General features: G+C 51.1%; 1 protein-coding gene across 1 annotated transcript in view; it reads left to right on the plus strand.

The window, feature by feature from the left end:
• Positions 1-24,059, plus strand: part of SLC67A1 (solute carrier family 67 member 1) — a 149,145-nt gene that overhangs the window by 17,005 nt on the left and 108,081 nt on the right. Inside the window, exon 5 of the mRNA XM_078601482.1 lies at positions 23,483-23,601. Within this exon, the coding sequence (XP_078457608.1) occupies positions 23,483-23,601 (119 nt within the window). The remainder of the gene's footprint in view (positions 1-23,482; positions 23,602-24,059) is intronic.

Here is a 24,059-nt window from a genome sequence, read left to right on the forward strand (position 1 = left end):
ACGATATTTTGCTTCATCACTCTTTAGGTAGCCGTGTGTATTTGTGTGTGGACTACCAGAGGTGTGGACTCGAGTCATGTGACTTGGACTCGAGTCAGACTCGAGTCATGAATTTGATGACTTGCGACTCGACTTGGACTTGCATAACAATGACTTTGTCCCACCTCTGTGGACTACTATAACAACTAAAACGCATTCCTGCGGAGGGAGCTGGTAGGAACGTTGGGTTGCTCGTTCAATGGCCAAGGTCAACGGCGGCGTGGTGTATTCCGCAAATATGCCCGACTGTGAGGGCGGGCACAAGCCGGCGTGAGTAGGTTAAACGTTGAGTTTTATAAGGGCACCACGGGGTGACCAGCCCCTCCCCACCCAGCCCCACCCCTCCACCCCTCCCACCCAGCCCCTCCCTGCACGACGGACACAATAATCCCCTGTGGGCTGGTGTAACCAGGAGGTTCCTACCAGTAAAAGTACGCGCTGCGCTGCGGATCCCCGGCGAGCCGAATTCGATTTCTCGCTCACGACCAACATCAGTGACGGTTAACTGAACTGGTCGTGAGCATCGCCTAGGTCGACTCAGCCTTAAATGAGTACCTGGTGTGGTGTGAAAACATTTCCACTGGGGAGACGAAGGGACACCCAACCCCTGTGTCGGCTTTGATAGGTGTTCGCTAACAGTACTTGCCCCAACAATCTGTTGGGGCCTTGTGTTTTATACAGGATACCTCCTATAATCACCCAGGAATGTCTGTCCTTAAAATTAGTGACGTCACTCCACATCGACCAGCCCCCCTCATTAATATTCGTGAGCAGGTGACGTCCTCCAAATGTACACCCCCCCCCCACACTAATAATCATGCGCAAGTGACGTCACTCCACATCGAACAGCCCCCCTCCATTAATAATTAGCGGATGACGTCACTCCACATGGAGGGCTGAGGCGCCTCCCCTCCTCTGCGTCAACTCACAACCCTCACTACAAAGGCAGAACCCTCACGTCACGTGGTCTCCGTAACGCTGTTGAGACATCAAAGTAAAAAGGACGTCACGATGAACAAGGGATTATAACCTTAAAATGAAATAAGTCTGTGTCACCGCGCCCTTACAAATTGCACACGCATTGATGCTATGAATATTACGTCGCGGCCTGCTTTTCGCTTGCAAGTTTCAGATTTACTGCAAATACACCCGTTGGATGAGCAAAAGACTCGTGTATAAGAATAACTCGTCCAGCTCCATGACGAATAACGAAAAGTTGTAAACAATTACAAACGTATGAGAACAACAATGACAACACATACCGCAGTTGCGTCGAAGGAAAATTGAACATTCGCCACAATGTTATTCCTTTAGCCCCAAAATGTGAACGCCTTGAGGGCAGTCATCGGATGTGATTCACTGGAAAATGTTCGTAAAGTAACAACTCGAGTGAAGCGTGTAATGTGTTAGGAATTGTTTCCAGTTGTTTTGTTCATGAGCGTTGTGCCTTTTTCTCTTTTTAAACATCATCTTTAAATGTCAACATGGCATCTGCAGTACGCTATTGCATTTCCCATAAGTAATCTTTGGGAAATGATTGTGGCTGGAAGACTGGCGTTTTTTGTTGAAAGTCAAACCCCCTGATGCATGAAACGATATTAGAGTGCTTATGCAAGAGGTAACGGCGCAGCAACCTGAAAAGATGCTCAAGGGTGCCCCATCTGTGCAGTATTTTGGCCTACTCTTCTACATCGGTCAGATGTCTTGCAAGATGTGGGAGTCCCCACATTTTACCCCACCACACAGGACCTGCCAATCGACTAACTCCACTGTACCCACGCATAATACTACTGGGTGGACAGAGACGGGGGCGGGGGGATGGGGGGGGACAGGGTAGATTTAAGAAACTTGCCAATTGGTTGATTTACCGCCTCGGGAGACTAAACCGGTGACTCCTGCCAGCGCGAGTCCAGTGAAGGCTACACGGTGGATCGTTGTCTTGTGTTTGGCCAAAAAAGGCAAGATGTTGTGCCCTTGCGCAAATGAGCGCTGGGAAGTGGCTCACGAGAAAGCATTGGAAATTCCACTTATCTTGCGACGAGGATACGTATATCCGTAGAAAACACTGCTGTTTCTAGATTTGAAGCTTTCGTGACTGCAAGGATTCATATTCTTAGGTTTTTTCCCACCTGAAGACGGAAGCTTGTGTTGCCTCCGAAATGTCGTGATTTTTATTTTATTTTTATTTTACTTTAATTAATTTTAATTTTTTACCAACGTGACTTTACCGAAAAAACCTAAGAATATGAACACTGCTGTTGACTTCCCAGCCAAGTATTCCTCGTTTTATCGACACAGGAAGCGTGAAGGGCTGGTTCGATTCCCCAAACAGGATTTTGACCTTAAAACCTTTTTTCATTTGTAGTCCTCGTGCTTCCCAACAGCGGCCCGTTTCGAAATTTGGCAGCGTGTGTGCGTGTGTGCATCTCATCGAAATCACAGACTTTGGGCTCTGTGTCTCTTTCCATCCGATTTCTGGCAAACAAAAAATATGCCGATGTCTCCATTGGCAACGAGAGGGCAAGTCGCCAAAGGGTGGTTGTGCTGTAGCTCAGTCCGACTCTGTAGCATGAGCAGCAAGCAGCGTTGAAACTCATAACAGGTATTGCTTTGTTTTAGATTTGAAGCTTTCGTGACTGCAAGGATTCATACTCTTAGATTTTTTAGGTAAAATCAGGTAGGTAAAAATTAAAATTTAAAGTTAATAAAAGAAATAACGTAAATAAAATAATAAATCACGACGTTTCGGAGGCAACACAAGTCTCCGTCATCAGGTGGGACCGTCACATCTAAAATTACTGATGCAGTAATTACTGCATCAGAAATGCCTCCGAAACGTCGTGATTTATTATTTTATTTTATTTCCATTATTACTTTTATTAACTTTTAATTTAATTTTTTACCTACGTGACTTTACCGAAAAAAAAAACCTAAGAGTATTGCTTTGTGTGCTTATTTATTTATTTACCCCGAAAATGCTCTGTGAGTCTCAGGGCATATTTTTTTCCGGGTGTTTCTTAGAAAGTTGGGCACACTTTTTGAAAATATTTTTGAGTAAGAGTTGTAGGAATGGAACGCATCCAAGATGAAGTCAACTCGCACGCAGGTGGGAAATTGCGACGGGTTGGGGATATTTCAACGTGTGCTGACGATGATCTTGACGATGATGATGACGACGACGAAGTGTTGAAGGAAACTACGAGTGCCCAGACAAGAGCCCACCTAAGCCAAGCACATGGGGCTCCGCAGCCCACTTGCTGTGCTGTCTCTTCAAGGCACATCACTGCTGCTGCAGGTAGTAGGATTTCCAGTATCTCACAGTGCCGCAATATGGGAGAACTACCCTTAAATGCATCATCGCCTCGAGTGATGCATTATAAGACAACTGACATAAACCTGGACTCTTAACGCCCCGGGAAGAAATTACAGATTTCCCAGCACGGCCACTTCCAAAAAGAGGGCAACTCCTGGGAAAAAACCTGGGCAGGTGGCACTCCCGATACAGGCGAGTGTTTCCACGCACACGTGACTTCAGCGTGACCCACATACACCCAGCCCGCGAGGTTGTGAAAAGCAGGTGTGCGCCACACACCTGGCGTGCCTGCGCGCTCACGAACGTGTAAGTGCATGCGACAACCATCGGTGAAATGTGAGCTGGAGATGCGGCTACTTCAGCCTTTGTAGAGAATAACGAGGAGGCCTGGAGGAGCCCGGTGTCGCTAGATGGGTTTTCAAGTTCAAGTTCATTTATTAGGTATAGCCCTGTGAGCCATTCGGCTCTTGAACCGGGTGCAACCGCAACAAACAAAAAACAAAAACATGAACAAGAAAACATCTTAAAGTGAATATGTGACTAAGTGCAAACAGAAAATCCAAGAAAAGACAGCAAAATATTGCAGAAAAAACACCGTACACCAACGCTGTGTGCAAAAATCCCAGTGGGATGCAAGTCAAACAACAACAACAACAACCACAAGACAACTTAGATTAAGGCGTCTGCGTTCGTCACTCTCGACCAATGTCTCGGACGCTGCCGTGATGTCATGGGTAGCGAACTTGGACTTGCAATCAGCCAGAGGTCGCCGGTTCGATCTCCCCGGGGTGGCAGTTGGCATCAGTTGGTAGGTCACGTGCGGTGGGGTCAAGTGTGGGTCCTCAGGTGGAGAACAGGTCTGTCGAGAAGAGACTCTGTCTTCAGACTCTGTCTTCTCGACAGACCCGTTCTCCACCTGAGAACGGCTGCTTGCGTTGTGGCCGAAACGTCGTGAGAATCATTTTATTATGTTTTATTTTAATTATTTTATTATTTTTATTCTACGTGACTTTACCGAAAGAACCAAGAAGATGAATCCCTGCAGTCATGAAGGCTTTAAATCGACAGATACATTCATACTTACCCCATATGACCCTTTAAAAAAAAAACCTGTATCATGAACAATATTGGTCGCGAAAGCTCACGTGTCAAACCAAACAACCAACCGTGCTTTAGTTTCCTGAGATGTGACGAGATGAGGCACGTTCGTGGGATATTCAGTCACGGCGTGACTCAACTCAGTTCCTGCACCTCACAAAATAGACGCTCATTAGACTGTAAATATTTGAACGTCTATGCCAATGGCTATCGATGACACAGTTGCACATCCATCACTTCTTGTCAAACATTTACTTAACGTGACCGGGAGTCGATTTTGAACAATTTGCATTCGAGTTGCACAAATTCCGAGACGAGGCGACCAGTGGCACGCAGTGGATAACGCGGCTTGTTTAGCTCACTGGCCTGTGACCCCCCCCCCCTTATCACCTGAGTTGCGTTCACAACCCCGCGGCCAATAACATCACCGGCGCCTGATATCCGAAGTGGGTCCTGGACCCGCCCCTTACACCAACCCATACTGACCAGAATGGGGAGGTATGGGTAAGGTAACCCCTCTTTGACCGACGAAAGCTTGCGGAAGATTGTTGTCAGGCAGTGGTTTGACAAAGGCCGAAACATTATTATAATTCATCTTCTTGGTTCTTTCGGTAAAGTCACGTAGAATGGAAATAATAAAATAATAAAAATAAAACATTTTAATAATTCTCACGACGTTTCGGCCACGGCGCAAGCAGCCGTCCTCATGTGGAGAGCAGGTCTGTCGAGAAGACAGAGTCTGACTCTTATTTTATTATGTTTTATTTTTATTATTTTATTATTTCCATTCTACGTGACTTTACCGAAAGAACCAAGAAGATGAATCCCTGCAGTCACGACAGCTTTAAATCGAAAATTATTATAGTTGATATAAAAAAAACAATTCAAGCTGTCCCATGGTTGCCTTTCTCGAGATGTGTGCGCGTGTTGATGCAGCGGTTCACTGCTGGAGGGAATTATGCAGAGAAAGAAACGGCTCGTAATCCAACACTTACGGTTTTCTGTGTGTTACACTGTATTGTGTTGATGGACATTGCCTAGGGCTGCGTGCTGGCAGACGGCTGAAAAATGATACGATCCGGGCCGCTCATTTTGCACAGAATCGGTGTAAAGGAGCCATTTTAAAGTGGCGTGAGATTAGTGAGAAATGCGTGTGCATGCATGTGGCCGTGGGGGATGGGTGAAAGCCAAGAGCAGCCAAAGTAACAGTAAGAAACATGAGCTCGTGCCAGGAATGTCCTTGAATGGTGGAGTGTTTGCTGAAAAGTCGGCGAGTTTCAAGTCTCGGCGCAGCTTTAGGGACAGCAGATGATTGTCTTGTTCAGCGTTGGCAAGCAGAACTGAATTTGCGTCTCCGAGTTTAAACAAAAAAAAACTTGTAGCGGTTGTGTTATCACTCACACTTTATTGGTTAAATGTGTTTATTCCTACAGGCGAATGTTTAACATTTTGATCTCGAGACGTAAGCATTTTGGTGTCTTTTCGTTGGTGATCTACCGGTGGTCTGCTAGGTTGAAAGTTAGGTTGAGAGATTTGTAATGACTAAGGCTCGGGAAATTATTATGTTTTATTCCATACGTCGTAAATCATCACCACACAAGTCGCCCGTTCAAGAGCATTGATCGATGCAAGTCTGACTCTGCTGATGAGACACTGAATATCAAAAGCGGTCGAAACTTTTGCTTGTATTGAACCAATGCTGCTCACAAGATGCATTGCCAGTAGGGTCGTGCGGCCGATGGGTTATTTATATTGCTATTAGAATTCTCCACTTAATGATTGGTGTTGCGCACACATGCCAGGTCACTGCCAACGTTTCGCAATGGCACCATAACGCAGAGTGCCGATCCAAACTCGGTCAAGCTTATGTAATACAAATTGTTTAATCAAGCAGTGCTTTCATGAATGCAAATCTCCCTCCACTGTAGTGCGTTGAGTTTTAGGTGTGCTTCAAGCAATCACTACCTTCATGAGCCCACGTTTGAGGTCTGAAGGCCGCAGTGCGTTTCACTTCTTGTTTACTTGCCTGCCAACATTACAAATTAATGATGTGGACTCGAGTCATGTGACTTGGACTCGAGTCAGACTCGAGTCATGAATTTGATGACTTGCGACTCGACTTGGACTTGCATAACAATGACTTTGTCCCACCTCTGCAAATTATCCACTCCATGAAATGAACTCGACTTTTTTCGAGAAAGGCCATGCGTTCTTCACAGTTGTGAAAAAAGGCCACCGCACTTATTTGCCGTGAAATTCAATTGCAGTTTGGAATTGTGACGTGTCGTCGGATGTATAAAGTGGCACTCGAGTCCTCTGCAGAGCACCATGGGATCTTCGTTGTGCAAGTCTGCAAACCGCGACACTCTTCGAAATAAAATCGCATCGCAGTTCGGAGTCATGAAGTTGTCTGATTTATAAAGTGGCGCTCGAAACTTTAACACGACGAATCTTTGTTTTCAATTTGCAAAAGGTCACAACGGGTCTTTGGAGTCAGTTCGGCCAAATGCAAGTCTCGTTACAATTCAATCACATTGCTGTTTGGAGTTGTGAGGTGTCCAATAATGTACACAGTGACAACGTGACTTCACAAAGAAGTGAACTTCAAGAGAAGGTTATGGAGTCCTTTAACATTGAAGTCTTAAAGGGACACCGCTCTTTCCTATCAAATTATTTTGCAGTTTGGAGTTATAGAGTGTCCAGTGTGTTAGTGTGACGCTTGCGATTTCGTGCACATACTTGCACGGTTTCCGTGTCCGGTTTAAACATTGAAAACGTAAAATAAAATGCCGTACGGAGTGTTCAGCGAGCGCGTCGCGTCCGCGCGTGTCCTCGTGCACTCATTTAATGGAGACATTTGGATTCGTTTTGGAGGCTGCTATGCCCACCTCGGGTCCGTCAACCGAATCGCGTAAGGTATGTGTGCGCTCCCCCCCCCACCACCACCACCATCTGGTTTTCATTGCCCCGGCCTTAAAGAGAAACTTCTCATTGCCTGCACACACGCTGTGACCCTTTTTCTACTCTGAATACTTTGGAGAAATCCCCAAAAGTTTCTTGCCAATGTTGATTTTTTTTTGCTGCCTTAGATGTGATGGTAGATTGCAACGAGCGACTTGAAAAAGAGGCTCGGTGAGGGGGTTAAATGAAAGCATCGTGCGCTTGCCTGAGTTTGCGAAGGTAAAGCGAGAGGGTGGCAGCCCTGAAATTCCTCACTTGCGATGCTGTTGGCGGAAAGGCCTCCGCTTTAAGAGGGACCTCTCTCTCTTTCCAGAAGGTATTTTGGCCTACTCCTTCTGCGCTGACCAGATGTCTGAGAACAGAGGTGGGAGCGCCAATGCTTCGGCCTACCAGTTTTGTCGCCCTGCCGATCGCCTAAACGGCGCTGTCCCCATTCGTATTACTCTTTGCTTCTTTCGGTAAAGTCGCGTAGAAAATTAAATCAAATTATAATAGAATACGACGTTTCGGTTGCAACACAAGCAACCAGCATCAGGTAAGAATGAATAATAAAACACAGACACGGGAACAACATAGGCAGACACACATGCAGAAAGAGACACACAAAGACACACCGAGCGAGTGTGTCTCGCACGGTGTGCCCGTATCTCTGTTTTATCATTCATTCTTACCTGATGATGGTTGCTTGTGTGGCAACCAAAACGTCGTATTCCATTATTGTTTGATTTTATTTTCTACGTGACTTTACCGAAAGAACTAACGAGTAATTCCTGCAGTCACGAAAGCTTCGAACCAATTCATATTGTTCGGTAGACAGGGCCGGCCGGCTAGGGGGGGGATTTAAGAAACTTGCACCCGTTGTTGAACCTGCCACGCTGGGTGATTGTACCAACGACCTCCAGATCGAAGTGTGCTGACCGTTAGGTAATTCAATTTCAGTTCTGGTACGATTCCTGCAGATAATCCCTTTGCGTGATCACTGATCAGATATCATTATGACATTATTTTGAAATGTCAGGTTATGCTTCCTGCAATTATGCCTTTGCCTTAAACAGTCGGGGTATGCTATGCTTATTGGTCACGCAAGTCAAGATGAAATGGTTATACATATCAAGCCAGCTGGAATGTATGCTATTAAGAGCAGTCAAAATGTTTGATATTGAGACATGGAATGTACTTCGACTCCGGATTTAGAAATAGATGTTTTTTTCCAGTGCATCAAAGACACTATTTGACATCATCGCACTTATCTTTGTACATTCACGAGGGACATCTCGAGGCTGTAGTTGATATCCACGGTGGTGCATCATGCGAGCAATGAATTGAGCCACATCCTGATTTCAAGCGACGAAGACAAAGCGTGGATTGCTCAACGCTTTCCCAGCGAGGATTGCGCAATGCTTTCCCAGCGAGCGTTTGTCTTCGAAACTGTTTAATTATTTGTTCAGCATTACAGAAGTCGACAGGTAGCGGTCAGGACAAAACGTGCTTATGCATATATTTACAAGACACCGTAATCCCTTTTTTTTGTGTCTCCCGAGTTTTTGACTGCTTTTTGGTCAGTTTCCTATCTCGTGGACCCCGTGTTACAGATGACAGCGAGAACGACGGACAGAACCAACTCTCCATCATGGGACCTCCACCCTTGCCAGTGTCAAAATACAAGAATATGTTTCACCCTTTCTGGCAACAAAACAGCTGTTAAGATGTCAAAACGCCAAACAGAAACCTTTTGCAATGACTCATGTCTGAATTAACCACATATACTTGTGGCGAACGTGCAAAAAAAACAACAACCATGCTCTGATAGTATATTGCATTGTCTTTGAAACTGATTGGTTCACACCAAAACAACGCGGCCGGCAAGCGGTGAGCGTTTTTCGTCTTGGGCGCTGCGACGTGAGCTGAGAGAGGGGCCGTTTGTCTCACCCCCTCGAGGACCTTTTGACATTTTTCGAAATTGTAGACATGACCTCGAGCTTCCTTGTCCCCCACTTCCCTCCCACCCCCGGGGGGATGCTCCTCAAGCCCCTCCCCCCCAAAGCCTCGTGTTTCTGTCATTCTTGCCACCCCCCCCCACCCACCCATAGACACATGTGCGAGGCTCGCGAAGCCCACAAAGTGTACGACTGCCGCGTTTGTTTTCGTTTGCAGTTGTGCTCTGTGGCTCTCCGACGATGTGTTTGTCCGGGTTTGTGCCACGTGCTTTCTCGCCATTTTAACTCCTGAAGAAGAGCCCCCTCGCACGTGGAGTGAAACGTCGGACATCGTGCCGAACGACGTGCAGTACAATTTGGAAAACACGTCAGAGAGTTATTGAAGAACTGATTTTTTTCTTGAATATATATCCTTTTTTTCGATTTAAAGCTTTCGTGACTGCAGGGAATCATCTTCTTGGTTCTTTCGGTTCGGTAAAGTCACGTAGAAGGGAAATAATAAAATAATAAAAATAAAACATAATAAAATAATTCTCACGACGTTTCGGCCACAACGCATGACTCTGTCTCCTCGACAGACCTGTTCTCCACCTGAGGACGGCTACTTGCGTTGTGGCCGAAACGTCGTGAGAATTATTTTATTATGTTTTATTTTTATTATTTTATTATTTCCCTTCTACGTGACTTTACCGAAAGAACCAAGAAGATATATCCTTCTTGTTTGTATGCAGTAGCTTATCAACAACTGAAATAGTTTACGTAGGCAGATTGCGTTGAGATTGTTCTGGTCAAATTGACGTGGCTGATAGGCAAGTACACGGGGGAACATTCAACAAATCATTGAGAACATCTCGCCGGGGGAATGCGAAGGAGTCGTATGCCCGGGCTGTGAGATGTTGAGCAATACAACAATGGATTTCGATTTAAAGCTTTCGTGACTGCAGGGATTCATCTTCTTGGTTCTTTCGGTAAAGTCACGTAGAATGGAAATAATAAAATAATAAAAATAAAACATAATCAAATAATTCTCACGACGTTTCGGCCACAACGCAAGTAGCCGTCCTCAGGTGGAGAACAGGTCTGTCGAGGAGACAGAGTCATGCGTTGTGGCCGAAACGTCGTGAGAATTATTTTATTATGTTTTATTTTTATTATTTTATTATTTCCATTCTACGTGAACAGGTCTGTCGAGGAGACAGAGTCATGCGTTGTGGCCGAAACGTCGTGAGAATTATTTTATTATGTTCTATTATTATTATTTTATTATTTCCATTCTACGTGACTTTACCGAAAGAACCAAGAAGATGAATACAACAATGGTTTAATGAAGCTGTCTGTGCTGAGCTTTGGTTGTTACCCCCCTCTTATGAGTGGGGTTTTCTCCGGGTGCTCTGTTTTCCTCCCACATGCCAAACACTCACTAATGGAATTGTCCAGACATTAATTCAGGACCATCCTAAAAGTAAGTCTTGAGACCCAATGAGACTTTCCTGGTTCAGTAAAGGAAAGTATTATTGAGGGATCGACCATTTGCTTTTTGAATATCCATTTAGGTTTAAAAGTTATGCAAGTGTGAATTCCATGAAGCAGGTGTTATAGGTTACAGGACGACGTTTTGGTCAGCAGAGGGCAGTGCGTCAAATTCCCATTGTACTTCTTTGGCACCACGACTATGCTCCACCACCTTCAATCCACACTGACCACAGTGGTGAAGTATAGTCACCCCCCCCCCCCCATTACGTGGGGTGGAATTGGAGGGGTCCCATTTATCCCCCCCCCTCCCATCGCCATCACCCCGCCAGAATTTAACCCTCCCCCCCCCAACTTTTCACAGAATAACAACACGGGATTCGGAGCTGTTTTCGTTGTGCGTGCTGTTTTTTTGTGTGTTGTTGCTGTGGGTTGGGGAGGGCGTTAGAGTTTTAATAAATGCAGGTGTCTCTCTGTTCGTGGTACGGCCGTCTCGTCCAGCACGTTGGTAAACATCTATTTCACCACTCCTCCTCATGCGCACCGAACGCCCGCTGGGAGAATGCCCGATGCCTTTCGTCGGCAGGCCCTTTTAAAGCGCTTAAAGGGGAGCGAACTTGGCGGCGAGCGAGACCTTTTTGTTGTTGTTGTTGTTGTCTCTTCCCCAAACAAAACATAAAAGGCGCACGCACGAAAGGCTCAGAGGATGCATCCGAGGGGCCCATTTTCCGTCGGCCGGGCGACTGACCCACGGCGGCCTTGGCAGCAAATTAGCAATGCAATCATTTGGCCGGTCGACTCGTAGTGTGGGATTTGTGGAGCTAATTGCTTCCATGCGCTTCAAAGTGGGGGTGGTGGTAAAAGGGGGGGGGGGGCAAAAAAAATGCGCACCTCTGGGAGGAAACGTCGCAGAATGAGCCCACAGTTTTTGAAGCTCGTTACGCCGGCCGGAACGCGGTTCTGCCGTTCGAGACTAGAATATATTAGTGTGCCACACACTTTTTGTGTGCGTGTGTGTGTGCTTGGTTCATCGTGAGCAATGATTTGCCATGTGGATCATTGCGCGCTCGCTCTCGCTCTCTCTCTCCCTGGCCGTGCTGTTTATTGTGGTGATGACAAAATAAATGAACAACCCGCGTTTTGCTCGTGCGGGATAGATTTACATTCGCACTTGTGGGGAGCGGTGGTGTAGCGGTGAGCGCTACGCTGCGCTACGAACCCGGCGGCATGAGTTCGATTCCCGCTCACGGCCAACACCGGTGACGATTATCTGATCCGGTCCTGGGTCTCCCCTAGGTCGACTCAGCCTCAAATGAGTACCTGGTGCGATGTATAAACATCGCCACTGGGGAGACAAATGCGGCAGGGCGTGGTGTTGGCCACTGACCCGCTCGTGTGCCGTGCTGGCCTTCATAGGTGCTTGCTAATAGCACTTGCCCCAACAGTCTGTCAAGGCTATAGGGGTATCTTTGTCCATGTGAAGTATTGGAAAATGACGGCAGGAAACTCCTTGACGGGAACACACTTCTTTTATTAAATCTTGACTTGTAACAATACAACGCGTGGCCTCTCTTCTTCACAATGCGCTTCTCTTGACTCTGGATCCTGTGCTGCCGGCTCTCTGTGCCTCGTGTAGACTCCGCGCCTCGGCTACACTCCTCTCTCGCCTCGTGTAGACTCTGCGCCTCTGCTACACTCTCCACTCGCCTCGTGTAGACTTTGCACCTCTCTCGCTGGCTACACCGTATGCATACTCGGCTCGTGCAGACCTTCCTCTCTCGCTGGCTACACCGTATGCATACTCGGCTGGTGCAGACCGTTCTCTCTCGCTGGCTACACACTACACATTACTCAGCTCGTGTAGACCGTTCTATCTCGCTGGCTACACACTATACATTACTCAGCTCGTGTAGACCGTTCTATCTCGCTGGCTACACACTATACATTACTCAGCTCGTGTAGACCGTTCTCTCTCACTGGCTACACACTATACATCACTCAGCTTCTACTCTCCATTACTCTCCTCTCCGGGCTCTATCTCTGCACCTTCCTCTTCATTCTTAGATGGTTCCACTTCTGCCCCCTGCTCCTCTGTGCATCACCTTATATACCCCTTCTTCCCGGGAGGCGGAGCGGATGCGGACCTCAACGTCGGCACCGCTCCTCAGTTACCCAATCCCCACGCGCTATCCTTACGATCCGGTTCCGCTCAGCGCGTGTTTCCACTCCCCGACCAATCACACCGCGCTGCTACCCGATCACTCCCTCTGGGCGCGTCACCGGCACACAGCCAATCAGCAGCACTACCCCCACCCGTGCACTGACGCCTGCTCCTCCCCGTCAGCGCGCGTCACCGCACACACACCCGTACATACGCGCTGGCACACGACATATACACCCAGCGCGTATCACCACTACATCACCCCCTCCCACATAGCTCGCAGCCGGCCCGGCTGCTAACAACAACCAACCGCGACGATAAAACGACAACCAACAAAAAAAAACCCCGTAACCCCCCGAGTGTGCCCCGTAACATAACACAACAACAACAACAACAACAAGAATAACTATGTACAGATTGACAATGAACCCGAAAAGTCAACAATAACACGATACGAGCAAATTCGAAACGAACGCGCCCCACGTCCCTGCGACTACACGCAGTGACGAGGCGCTCCAACTGCCCCGATTCCTCACGAGGCAGGTCATGCAAAGTAGCACGACCTGGCGCGAGTCCGTCTGGCTGGTCCATCGTATGGGGCGGGACACTGACGACCGTCCGGCGGTTCCGGCTGCTCCAGACGGCGCGGAACGGGCCTGAAAGGGCCGGCCCCGCCGCGGAGATCCGGCCGCCGGTGATCGGCAGCTGTCAGTTCCGAGACACCTGGGAGCAGATCAGGCGAAAATACGTGTGGATCAGGCAGAGACATTTCCCCCTCTGGGTCGCCGGTCACGTCACACGCCCGGCCATCACGACACAAGGGGAGGCCATATGGAGGCGAGAACGGTTTCAGTCGGGAGGGGTGAACGTACCACCGGCGCTTTCCCCACTTTATCTGAACGCACTGGGGCCGTGCAACGCGCACGACCTCCACGGGTCCCCTCCACGGTCTCAACAATTTAGGCGACGTAGCCAAGGGTGCCTGAGGGCAATGCAGCCAGGCCCTGTCACCTGGTTTCCATTCGTGCATGGACACCTTCCGTGCCCGCAACCGTTCATTAGCAATTTGGCGAGCCCGCGAATTAAGCCGCGCGGCCTCCCTCGCCTCTGTCAGCTTGTGAATATTAAACTTAATATGTTCTGCCAAATTAGAATTAGTTCGTGGAGCGGACAGGCCAAGTTGCGTTTCTATTGGCGGGTCAGCTTCCCGACCGTACATCAAATAGAATGGGGAAAACCCCGTAGCTGCATGGGGGGCCATTCTATACGCGGCAAGGACTCCCGGGACCTGCAGGTCCCAATCTACATGTGCCTCGCACACCTGCTGGCACAGCATGGAAGTCAAGGTTTTGTGGAGTCTCTCCACCATCCCGTCAGTCTGCGGGTGGTACGGGGAGGTACGCACCTTCTTGGTACCCAACAGATCGCACACCTCTTGCAACAATTTACTCGAAAAATTTTTACCTTGGTCGGTCAGCAGGCGTTCGGGAGCCCCCTTGTCCAGGACATAGCCCTGGACGAAGGCATCCGTCACAGCCGCTGCCGACTGGTTAGCGAGAGGCCACGCCATAGGCCATCGGGTAAAGTATTCGACCCCCACTAACAAATATTTATTCCCTCTCGGCGTGACTGGGAAGGGCCCCAAAATATCGAGTGCAACGAGCTCGTTGGTACGCGAGACCTGAATAGATTGCAGCGGTGGATTAGCTGCCACGGCCGGTGGTTTACGCCTGGCGCACTCAACGCACCCCTTCAGAATATGCACCACATCACTTCCCATTCCCGGCCAGTAATAGTCACGCTGAAGCAGGGCAAGCGTCTTGTTAACTCCCAAGTGCAAGAGGCGTTCGTGTGCCGCCAAGACAACCCTCCCCCTCACAGCGGAAGGCACCACGAGTGCGTTCCGCCGGGACAAACTGTCCCATTTCAATAACACGCCCCGCTCAAGTACATAGGAGCCGGTACGCTCCTGGTCCCCCTCGGGACCCCCAACCTTGCGGCGCAATGCTAGCAGCGAGCTGTCCGCCATCTGGAGGCGGCCCCATTCGCTGAGCGACAGCGAGAGCAGCGAGTCCCGACCCTGAGAGGCAGTGGAATCATCCCCGATCGGTGCGCCCGCTGTCGCAGCCAGTGCCCCCATCTCCCCCGCAAGCGTCGGTTTACAGCGCGCCGATCCCGACAAACACGCGCATTCATCACAAGGCAACAACCGCGACAAGCAATCGGCATTCGTGTGTCGCAACCCTTTACGGTACGTAGTCGTAAACTGATAGTCCTGGAGGACTTCCAACCAACGCGACAACTGGCCCGAGAGCTGGGCGACCCTCAATGAATACTGTAGCGCCGCGTGGTCCGTTCGGACTGTAAAGTGACGACCATAAAGATATGGCCTAAACTGCTGCACAAAAAAAACAATGGCAAGCAGCTCGCGACGGGTGACACAGTAGCGCTGCTCCGCCGGAGACAACACCCTACTACCGTAGGCGACAACTCTTTCGACACCCCCAACGACTTGGGATAGCACCCCCCCAATGCCCGTGTTGCTAGCATCCGTGTCCAGCAAAAAGGGACTGGCAAAATCGGGATAACACAAGGGTGGGGCACCCACCAAGGCGTCCCGGAGGGAGCGAAACGCGGCCTCCTCCTCCGGTCCCCATTTGAACTTCACTCCCTTCGCCGTTAGAGCGTGCAAGGGTTTTGCAATAGTGGCGAAGTGCTCAACGAACCGCCGATAATAAGAAGCAAACCCGATGAAACTACGCACGTCGGAAACGGACGTAGGTGTCGGCCACGAACCGACACAATCCGTCTTCGCGGGATCGGTGGAGATCCCCGAAGAATCGACAATGTGACCCAAGTATCTAACGGACCTACGAAGGAGGTGACATTTGGCCGGTTTAAATTTCAACTTAGCCGATCGCATTCGCAAGAACACCCCTCTCAATCGCCGGAGGTGTTCCTCAAACGTTTTACTGAAAACAATGACATCGTCCATATAAATCAAGCATGTATCCCACTGCAAGCCCGACAAAACCAGCTCCATAAGTCGCTGAAACGTCGCTGGAGAGGAGTGAAGTCCCATGGGTAACCGGTTAAACTGGAACAGCCCCCCTGGAGTCCGAAATGCTGTCTTAGGTTTCGACTCTTCGTCGAGCGGCAACTGCCAAAACCCCGATAACAAATCAAGAGTCGAAAAATATCGCGCACCAGACAATGCATCGAGGGACTCATCCATCCTGGGGAGCGGATACGCGTCAGCCACAGAGATCTTATTCAGGCGACGGAAATCAACGCAGAATCGCAGGGACCCGTCCTGCTTCTTAACCAGCACAATAGGCGCTCCCCACGGGCTAGAGGAGGGCGAAATAATATCGGCTTCTAGCATATCGTTAACAGCCGACTGAACATGTTCCTTCTCCACGGGACTCAGTCGGAAGGGATTTAGCCTGACCGGCGCCGCATCGCCCGTTTCAATGTGATGGTGCAACAAATCCGTGCACCCAATGTCATACTTATGTTTACTGAATACATCAGAGAATTCAATGAGCAACTCGCGCAGCGCACCCAACTGCGCCGCCGACAAATCGTCCGAGGCGGCACATAACGAATGGACCCACTCAAGGTCTTCCCTTGGCTCAACGTTCCGCGCGGGGCTCGAGCCCACCTGCGCAACCAACCCATCATCCCCAGGGACCTGCGCCGCGTGAGCCAGCACGGTGCCCTGCGGAATGACAGCTGGTCGCGACCCCGCGTTCAAAACCATCACAAACGGATCCCTGTCAGCCCGCACCAAAGTGTGAGCCACCGATAAATCAAGACCCCCGACAGCCTTGTTAGAAGGACCCAAAAGCATACTCTGTCCCGAAGCCTCCCTCACCCATGGTTTCCGCAACCGGAGGGGAATCAACATCTGTGAACCCGGGGGCACTTGCACTGTCTGCGTCGCCACCGCTTGTATCGTAGCGCACGCCGTCCGAATGTCAGTAGGGCCCGTCAAAAATGAAATCCGGCGACCCGATGGCAGTTCAATGCATCGTTGATCGATAAGAATTTTAATGGGCATTTTAGCCAAAAAGTCAGTGCCCAAAAGACACGGAACTGCCAAAGAAGACGAAACGAAAACGGGTCCCGACAATTTGATATCTCCAATGCAAATGGACGCCCTAACCTGACCGATAATGCCCAACGATCCCCCATTAGCGGCGTAAAATGGCACATCCACTGGAAGCAGCGGACGACATTGGACCGGAAGAATATTATAAATGAGGTCCGATATAATAGTTGCCGATGCCCCCGTGTCCACTAACACCCTAATCTCAACCCCATCAATAGATCCCGTAACAACGGACGAACCCGCCGAAGCAGCCACAATTCTATGCCCCAATTCCGCCCATTCAATGTCTCCCTGGTCCCGGCCGAACCCCCCTCGCCGAACCGAATCCCCGAACCTTAACCGGCCCTCCTCCGCCGCAACGCGGCGTCCCATGTGTGCCGAATAAACAGGCCGAGCGTGTGAGGTGCCGCGACTTGCCGGGGATTGTAGAGATGACTTGGGCTCTCGGTCGTCGTCCAGCCGAGCTCCCATGGCGCGCTGCCGCGGAGCGCGGCACCCGGACGCCACGTGGCCCCGGAGGCCGCAGTTATAGCACGTGACGAGGGTCGGAGTAGATCTTGGTTGCTCCGACTTTCGGCCCGATCGCAGAGGCGACCGGGCCCCCGGCCTCCAGTCCCCTGGTCGTCCCGTGGCGAACGCCTCCTCTCGTGGGCTGACGACTTGGGGTTCGGCGACCACCAAACCCGGGGCTGCGACGACAGCAGCGTTGCAACCAACGCCTTGCTTCCGTTGTAGGGCCTCGTGCGCTTGAATACACGTGGCGACTCTCAAAGAAGAAATATCAATCTCGTCAGCTGTGTTGATAGGGACCCCCAGGTCCTGCGCCAACTTGAGCAGCTGCTCCAAAACCATCGCGTCTTGGCCCTCCTCGTCCATCCGAGGGAACGCAGCATCAGCAAGAGCCAGCAACGCCGTGCGATAGGCCAGCGCGGTCTCCGTGGCCGCTTTCCGTCTTGCGTAGAACTGATGGCGGCACGTAGAGGGAGGCCCGTAGACCCTGGCCAACAAACCCAGCGCATCCTTCAGCGTGGAGCGGTCCGACTTCCGTGCAGCCCTGAAGGCCGCGAGCGCATCGTCGTCCAGCATGGCGGGCAATGCCCGCAGCGCCGTAGCATCGGACCACGCTGACATCTCTTGATGCGCCAAAAACCTCCGCTGAAATTGGCCCCAGTCTCCGCCTTGAAGGCTGACAACGTGGGCAGGCGCTGTTGAAAAATGAAGTCATCCGCCTCGTGGTTCCTCTCCGCCTGTCCGTCGGTGTCTAAGATGGCGGCTCCAGCAGCAGACGTAAGATGGCGGACCCCTTCGCGCGCTGATGACGTCGATGCGCGCGCTTGGGAACCCACCACCACGTGGCGCTCGCCGTTCCCACCTTGAGTAGGCCCAGGCGCAATGGCGGGAATCCCCCATTCGTTTTGGCGGGAATCTGCGGGGCGACCTTGTAAAATGTCCCCCACCGTCCCTGCTCCTCCCGACGAGCTGATCTCCGCCAAGATGGACGCGGCGGCGAGCAGCAGCTCCGCCAGTCGGGAGTGCGCCTCACGAAGCCCGGCGTCTGTCCCCGGTCGCTCGGCCGGCGCCGTCGACGGACCCTGCAGCGTGGGCAAGTCCTCTTCCTCACCCCCCGCCACCAGCGGCCCCGAGTCGTCCAGGTCTTCCTCGCGGTCAATCCCGTGGGTCCTACGGGTCTTCCTCGTCTCCATACTTGGAAGCCCGTTTCACTTCTGACGCCAGATGAAGTATTGGAAAATGACGGCAGGAAACTCCTTGACGGGAACACACTTCTTTTATTAAATCTTGACTTGTAACAATACAACGCGTGGCCTCTCTTCTTCACAATGCGCTTCTCTTGACTCTGGATCCTGTGCTGCCGGCTCTCTGTGCCTCGTGTAGACTCCGCGCCTCGGCTACACTCCTCTCTCGCCTCGTGTAGACTCTGCGCCTCTGCTACACTCTCCACTCGCCTCGTGTAGACTTTGCACCTCTCTCGCTGGCTACACCGTATGCATACTCGGCTCGTGCAGACCTTCCTCTCTCGCTGGCTACACCGTATGCATACTCGGCTCGTGCAGACCGTTCTCTCTCGCTGGCTACACACTACACATTACTCAGCTCGTGTAGACCGTTCTATCTCGCTGGCTACACACTATACATTACTCAGCTCGTGTAGACCGTTCTATCTCGCTGGCTACACACTATACATTACTCAGCTCGTGTAGACCGTTCTCTCTCACTGGCTACACACTATACATCACTCAGCTTCTAGTCTCCATTACTCTCCTCTCCGGGCTCTATCTCTGCACCTTCCTCTTCATTCTTAGATGGTTCCACTTCTGCCCCCTGCTCCTCTGTGCATCACCTTATATACCCCTTCTTCCCGGGAGGCGGAGCGGATGCGGACCTCAACGTCGGCACCGCTCCTCAGTTACCCAATCCCCACGCGCTATCCTTACGATCCGGTTCCGCTCAGCGCGTGTTTCCACTCCCCGACCAATCACACCGCGCTGCTACCCGATCACTCCCTCTGGGCGCGTCACCGGCACACAGCCAATCAGCAGCACTACCCCCACCCGCGCACTGACGCCTGCTCCTCCCCGTCAGCGCGCGTCACCGCACACACACCCGTACATACGCGCTGGCACACGACATATACACCCAGCGCGTATCACCACTACACATGCATTTGCATCAAACAACCAAAACAACATTATAACATCTCAGGGCGTTGAAGTTGCATTGAACAATTCAAGAGCGTTTGTGTTGTGTGTGTGGCTTTTGGCAAATTCCTCAAAATGCTGCCAGATCTAGTCAGATGTTGTGCATGTATGTGCGTTGAACTTCTTTCGCACCGTACGTAGCCAATCGTGCTAATCGGAGGTGCGATGGAAGGACAACAGACTAAACACAAAAAGCAGTTCTAAAGAAAGGAGTTTGTCAATCTGGATGATTTAAAAGTGCATATCTCCGGTGGCTTCCTAATATGGGAAGGAAGAGCTTTCCAGACGGCCGCAGAAGCGCATCTGAAAAGCGCCGCGCGATGCGGTGGCCGTCTTTGTTCGGTAGCGTTAAGCAACAGCGAACGAGCCTTGATGTCCTGGATACGGACGGTTGACCGCCACCCGCAGATTGCCACAGCGCTAGCGGGTGTCACGTGACGGTCATTGGACGGCAGTGCAAGCGAAACGAGTCGTCGTGCTGCGCGTCGTTGCTTCCACGGCTGTGCTCTCCGCAGCCTTCGCCAGCGACGCACTCGCTCATCAAGCTGTTGGCGACGTTTCAGTCGACACAGCGCTCGCGAACGACCACCGCACGCTAGCACGGTGGTCGAGGCGTCACTCTGTCAGCAGCAGCAGTAGCAGCGGCGGATTGACGAAGAGAGGGGTTCACATCCACCAGCGGCTCTCTGAACATTTGAGTGCAGCCTTGCAACCCCTTTGGTTCGCAATCGTTGAACAACAAATAATGCACAATGTTCATTAATGCCGAGTGTTCGATGAAAGAGAGGAGTCGTTCTTGCGTGACCGGGCTTAATTTGCGTTTCCATTATTTACCTTCTCTGAAAAAAAAACAAATCTGGCCATGTCTCTCACCCCCCATGAAGCCAGGATTTTCAGGTAGGGGGGGTAACCCCTCCAGCAATGAGAAATGATAGAGGAGTTGTTAGTAAGTAAGGACTTGTCCCTTGCTTTTTATTCGGTGCGTGTGCGGCGATGGCGCAGCCATCGATCGAGGGTCGAATTCGAACCGCGTTGTGTGATCGGCATCTCGCTCGCCGAAGGTGAATGCCTAATAAACCCGAATGATCCGATCGAAATTCGGGATTTCGATCGGATCATGGGGGGGGGGGGGGGCACGTGCCACCCCACCCCCCCACTGGCTCCACCACTGGGTGCGCGCAGCCCAGGTCAAGAAGCAGCACTCCGCTCTGCACGTTCACTCGCATAGCGCACGGGGAAGGGGGTGGGCGGTGTGGGGGACTGGGTGGGCGGGGAGCCTCGGAGCTCTCCCCGTCAGTTATCTGGCGATAGAATCAGCACTTGTGGCGAGGATGTGTCGCCGACTCTGGCGATTAGACTATACACGAGGGGCGCTCCTCCTTGAGCCCGTGGCGGCCAATTGAGAGTTGCTGTCTCGTCAGCGAGGCCTGCCCGCCCGGCTGTCGTAGAGTCAGGGGCAGGGCGACAAAGGCAGTCTTCGTCTCAGGTCGTGTTTTCCCACTCTCGTTACTCGGCGCTCGTGCAAAGAGTTCGGGTGCGCGTGTGGGGGGGGTGGGGGGAGGTCGTGGCACGTGTGTGCTTAACGGTGTCGGCGTCATTGTGCTGCTCGCCACGCGCGCTTCAAACAATCCGTCTTCCCAGGTGCCTTTTCGGTTGCTGTCCGTTTGCTCCCCAAAATGTCAAGCCGCTGTGCTCCGGTTAGCCCAGGGGTCGGCAACCTACGGCTCCGGAGCCGCATGCGGCTCTTTACGGGCTGCTTCTTGACGATATGTACGTATGTACAGTATGTACTCAGATGCATTGCGGCTCTTGAAATACTGAATTTTGTACCGAATTGGAAAGAAATGGCTCTTCTTGTTATTTTGGTTGCCGACCCCTGGGTTAGCCGAATGCCGACGGCGAATACGTTGCACCGCGCGCGTTCCTGGGTTTTTTGCCGCGTGACCCTGCATGACATCGCCCTCGGTTGCTCGTATCGATTTGGCCCCATCGATTGTGATGATCGTTTATCTGAAATGTGAAACGCCGATTTGTCGTTCGTGACCTTGTACAATGAGCTGCATTTGAACTGAATACAGCGGGTGCTTCTACAACTGCCACTCATTTGATGTCTATCTAAAGAATAATACAATTAGATGCCACTGATGTCACTCGCCACTGATGTCAGCCGTGGCGATGAATCAAACTCAGATTGCTGTGATTAATGATGCGGATGCATTATACTCCACAAATTGACATTACGTCATAACGGATGATGCATCCGTGGCCACCCAGTACACTATATAACAATGTATGATCGTCAGTGTGCTTGAGACTATAAGTGGGCAACGTCGTGTTTATCACACCGCATTAAGATCTTGGCAACCCATAATTGATTAATTCACATCGGCGACAATTGGTATCTGAATGTGGCCTGGGCACCCGCTAGGTTGACTCAGCCAGAAGTAAATACAGTGTTTGGCTTCAGAGCAGGTCCTCCAATTGTCTGGGTCTCCTTGCCTTTGTATCCAGGTTCTGTCATGATCAAGCATCGTGTGGACACTGGCTCGAATCGACGGTGTTCTCACGTTACTCTGATCACGTGCAGGCATCCTCCTTGAACTAAATATAAACAAGATATGCGGTTCCAGGATTGGTCTTCATCAGCCACCTGCGTACCCACAAACCCTGGCCATCATTGCTGCGACACTCCCTTTGTGCATGGTGCCAACCCTAATGGGTGTGTAGAGAAGCAATCCATTACCGTGAATATGAGACTAGGTTTTAACCGTTCTGGCAATGACACAGGTGTTTAGATGTTAAACCACCAAACTGATACCTTTTACAAGGAATGTCTGCATTAACCACATACACTTGTGGTGAACATGCAAAATAAACACGCTCTGGTCGTATATGATGTATTGTCTTTGAAATTGATTGGTCCACACCAGAGACAGCTTTCTTTAGAGCCTAGTCTCAAACGGTGTTAGACCAGAGGACGCCAATGCCAGCTTGCAAGCACTCGTAGCATTTCATGTGTATATATAAGCACGTGCGTGTGTGCGTGTGTGGGTGTATATGTAATGCTGATTTAGCCTGGCATGTGTACATGGTGCTGTGTGTAAACATTAGCACTGAGGTGGCAGGGCGTTGGTGCAAGCCACGCCAACCTACGCCTTCGTAGGTGCTCGCAAACAAAAGCTGCTCTAACATCCTGTAAGGGGAGCTTTGTCTTATGTATATATATGGCGTATGTATATGTGTGTGCCTATAACCAAATGACCCGGAATTCACGACCGGTCTGATCGGATCTCAGAAGCGAAGCAGGGATGAACCTTGGACAATGCTTGGATGGGTGACCACCGTGCAGTCGATAGCTGCTCTAGGCAGCTCCGGGGCTGCTTTGTCAGTCGGGGCCATTGCAGCAAAATCCAATGTTGTACTGTACTACGCTCCAGCATCTATGTTCTCCCCACTCACCAATCCGCAACCGACCCGACACCCTGAAGCGTGGTCAACGAATCCGCACGACGCGCTTGCAACAGTGTGTGCGATGGGTCACAGCCCCCCTCGTCCATCGAGAGAAGGTGCTCTCCGCGTTCCACCTTCGCGCGCGCGCGCCGGCGATGGAGGAGCCGTGCACTGCGAGCCGACCCGTGTCTCCGTGCCGCTGCGCGTGTCTCCGTGCCGCAGCGAGGAGACCGCGGCGTTCGTGGCGGCGGCCGGGTGCCTCGCCTGCTGCGCGCTGGCGGTCGCGCGCGTCCCCCGCCACACCAAGTCCCCCGCCGTCCTCCTCGCGAAGGGAGACAAAGGTCAGTAGGTCACGTGACCGCCGCTGGGATTGTGCTTGTTGCGACCAGGTGGTGGGTACGCCGGAGCGGGTTACTGCTCTTTTGTGTATGATGAGAGTCATAATGATGACGACGACGACGATAACAACTCGCAGACCCTTGTTCATCCACTGCTGGATGAAAGCCTCCCCTAGACCGTGTCGGTCACGGGAGTTGTTTGAGCCCGGCGACCTCGGTTTGATTCCCGGCACGGGCCTCCCAGCAGCCCTTGCTAACACCAACCCCACACTCACCAGTCTGGTGAAGTATGGTCAAACAACCCCTATTATGAGATGGCATAGGAAGGCCCTCATCCGGCTGTGGATTGGCAAACAGCTGCAGTAGACGGTTAGTTGTGAAAGTGGGATTATCAGTCATTGTAAAGTAATCGACCCCAAGAGGATAATATCCATTCCAAATATGAACCTTATGGGGAGATC

The sequence above is a fragment of the Lampetra planeri genome, chromosome 16 (assembly GCF_965212315.1).
Source record: "Lampetra planeri chromosome 16, kcLamPlan1.2.h2, whole genome shotgun sequence".
Lineage (NCBI taxonomy): Eukaryota > Metazoa > Chordata > Hyperoartia > Petromyzontiformes > Petromyzontidae > Lampetra > Lampetra planeri.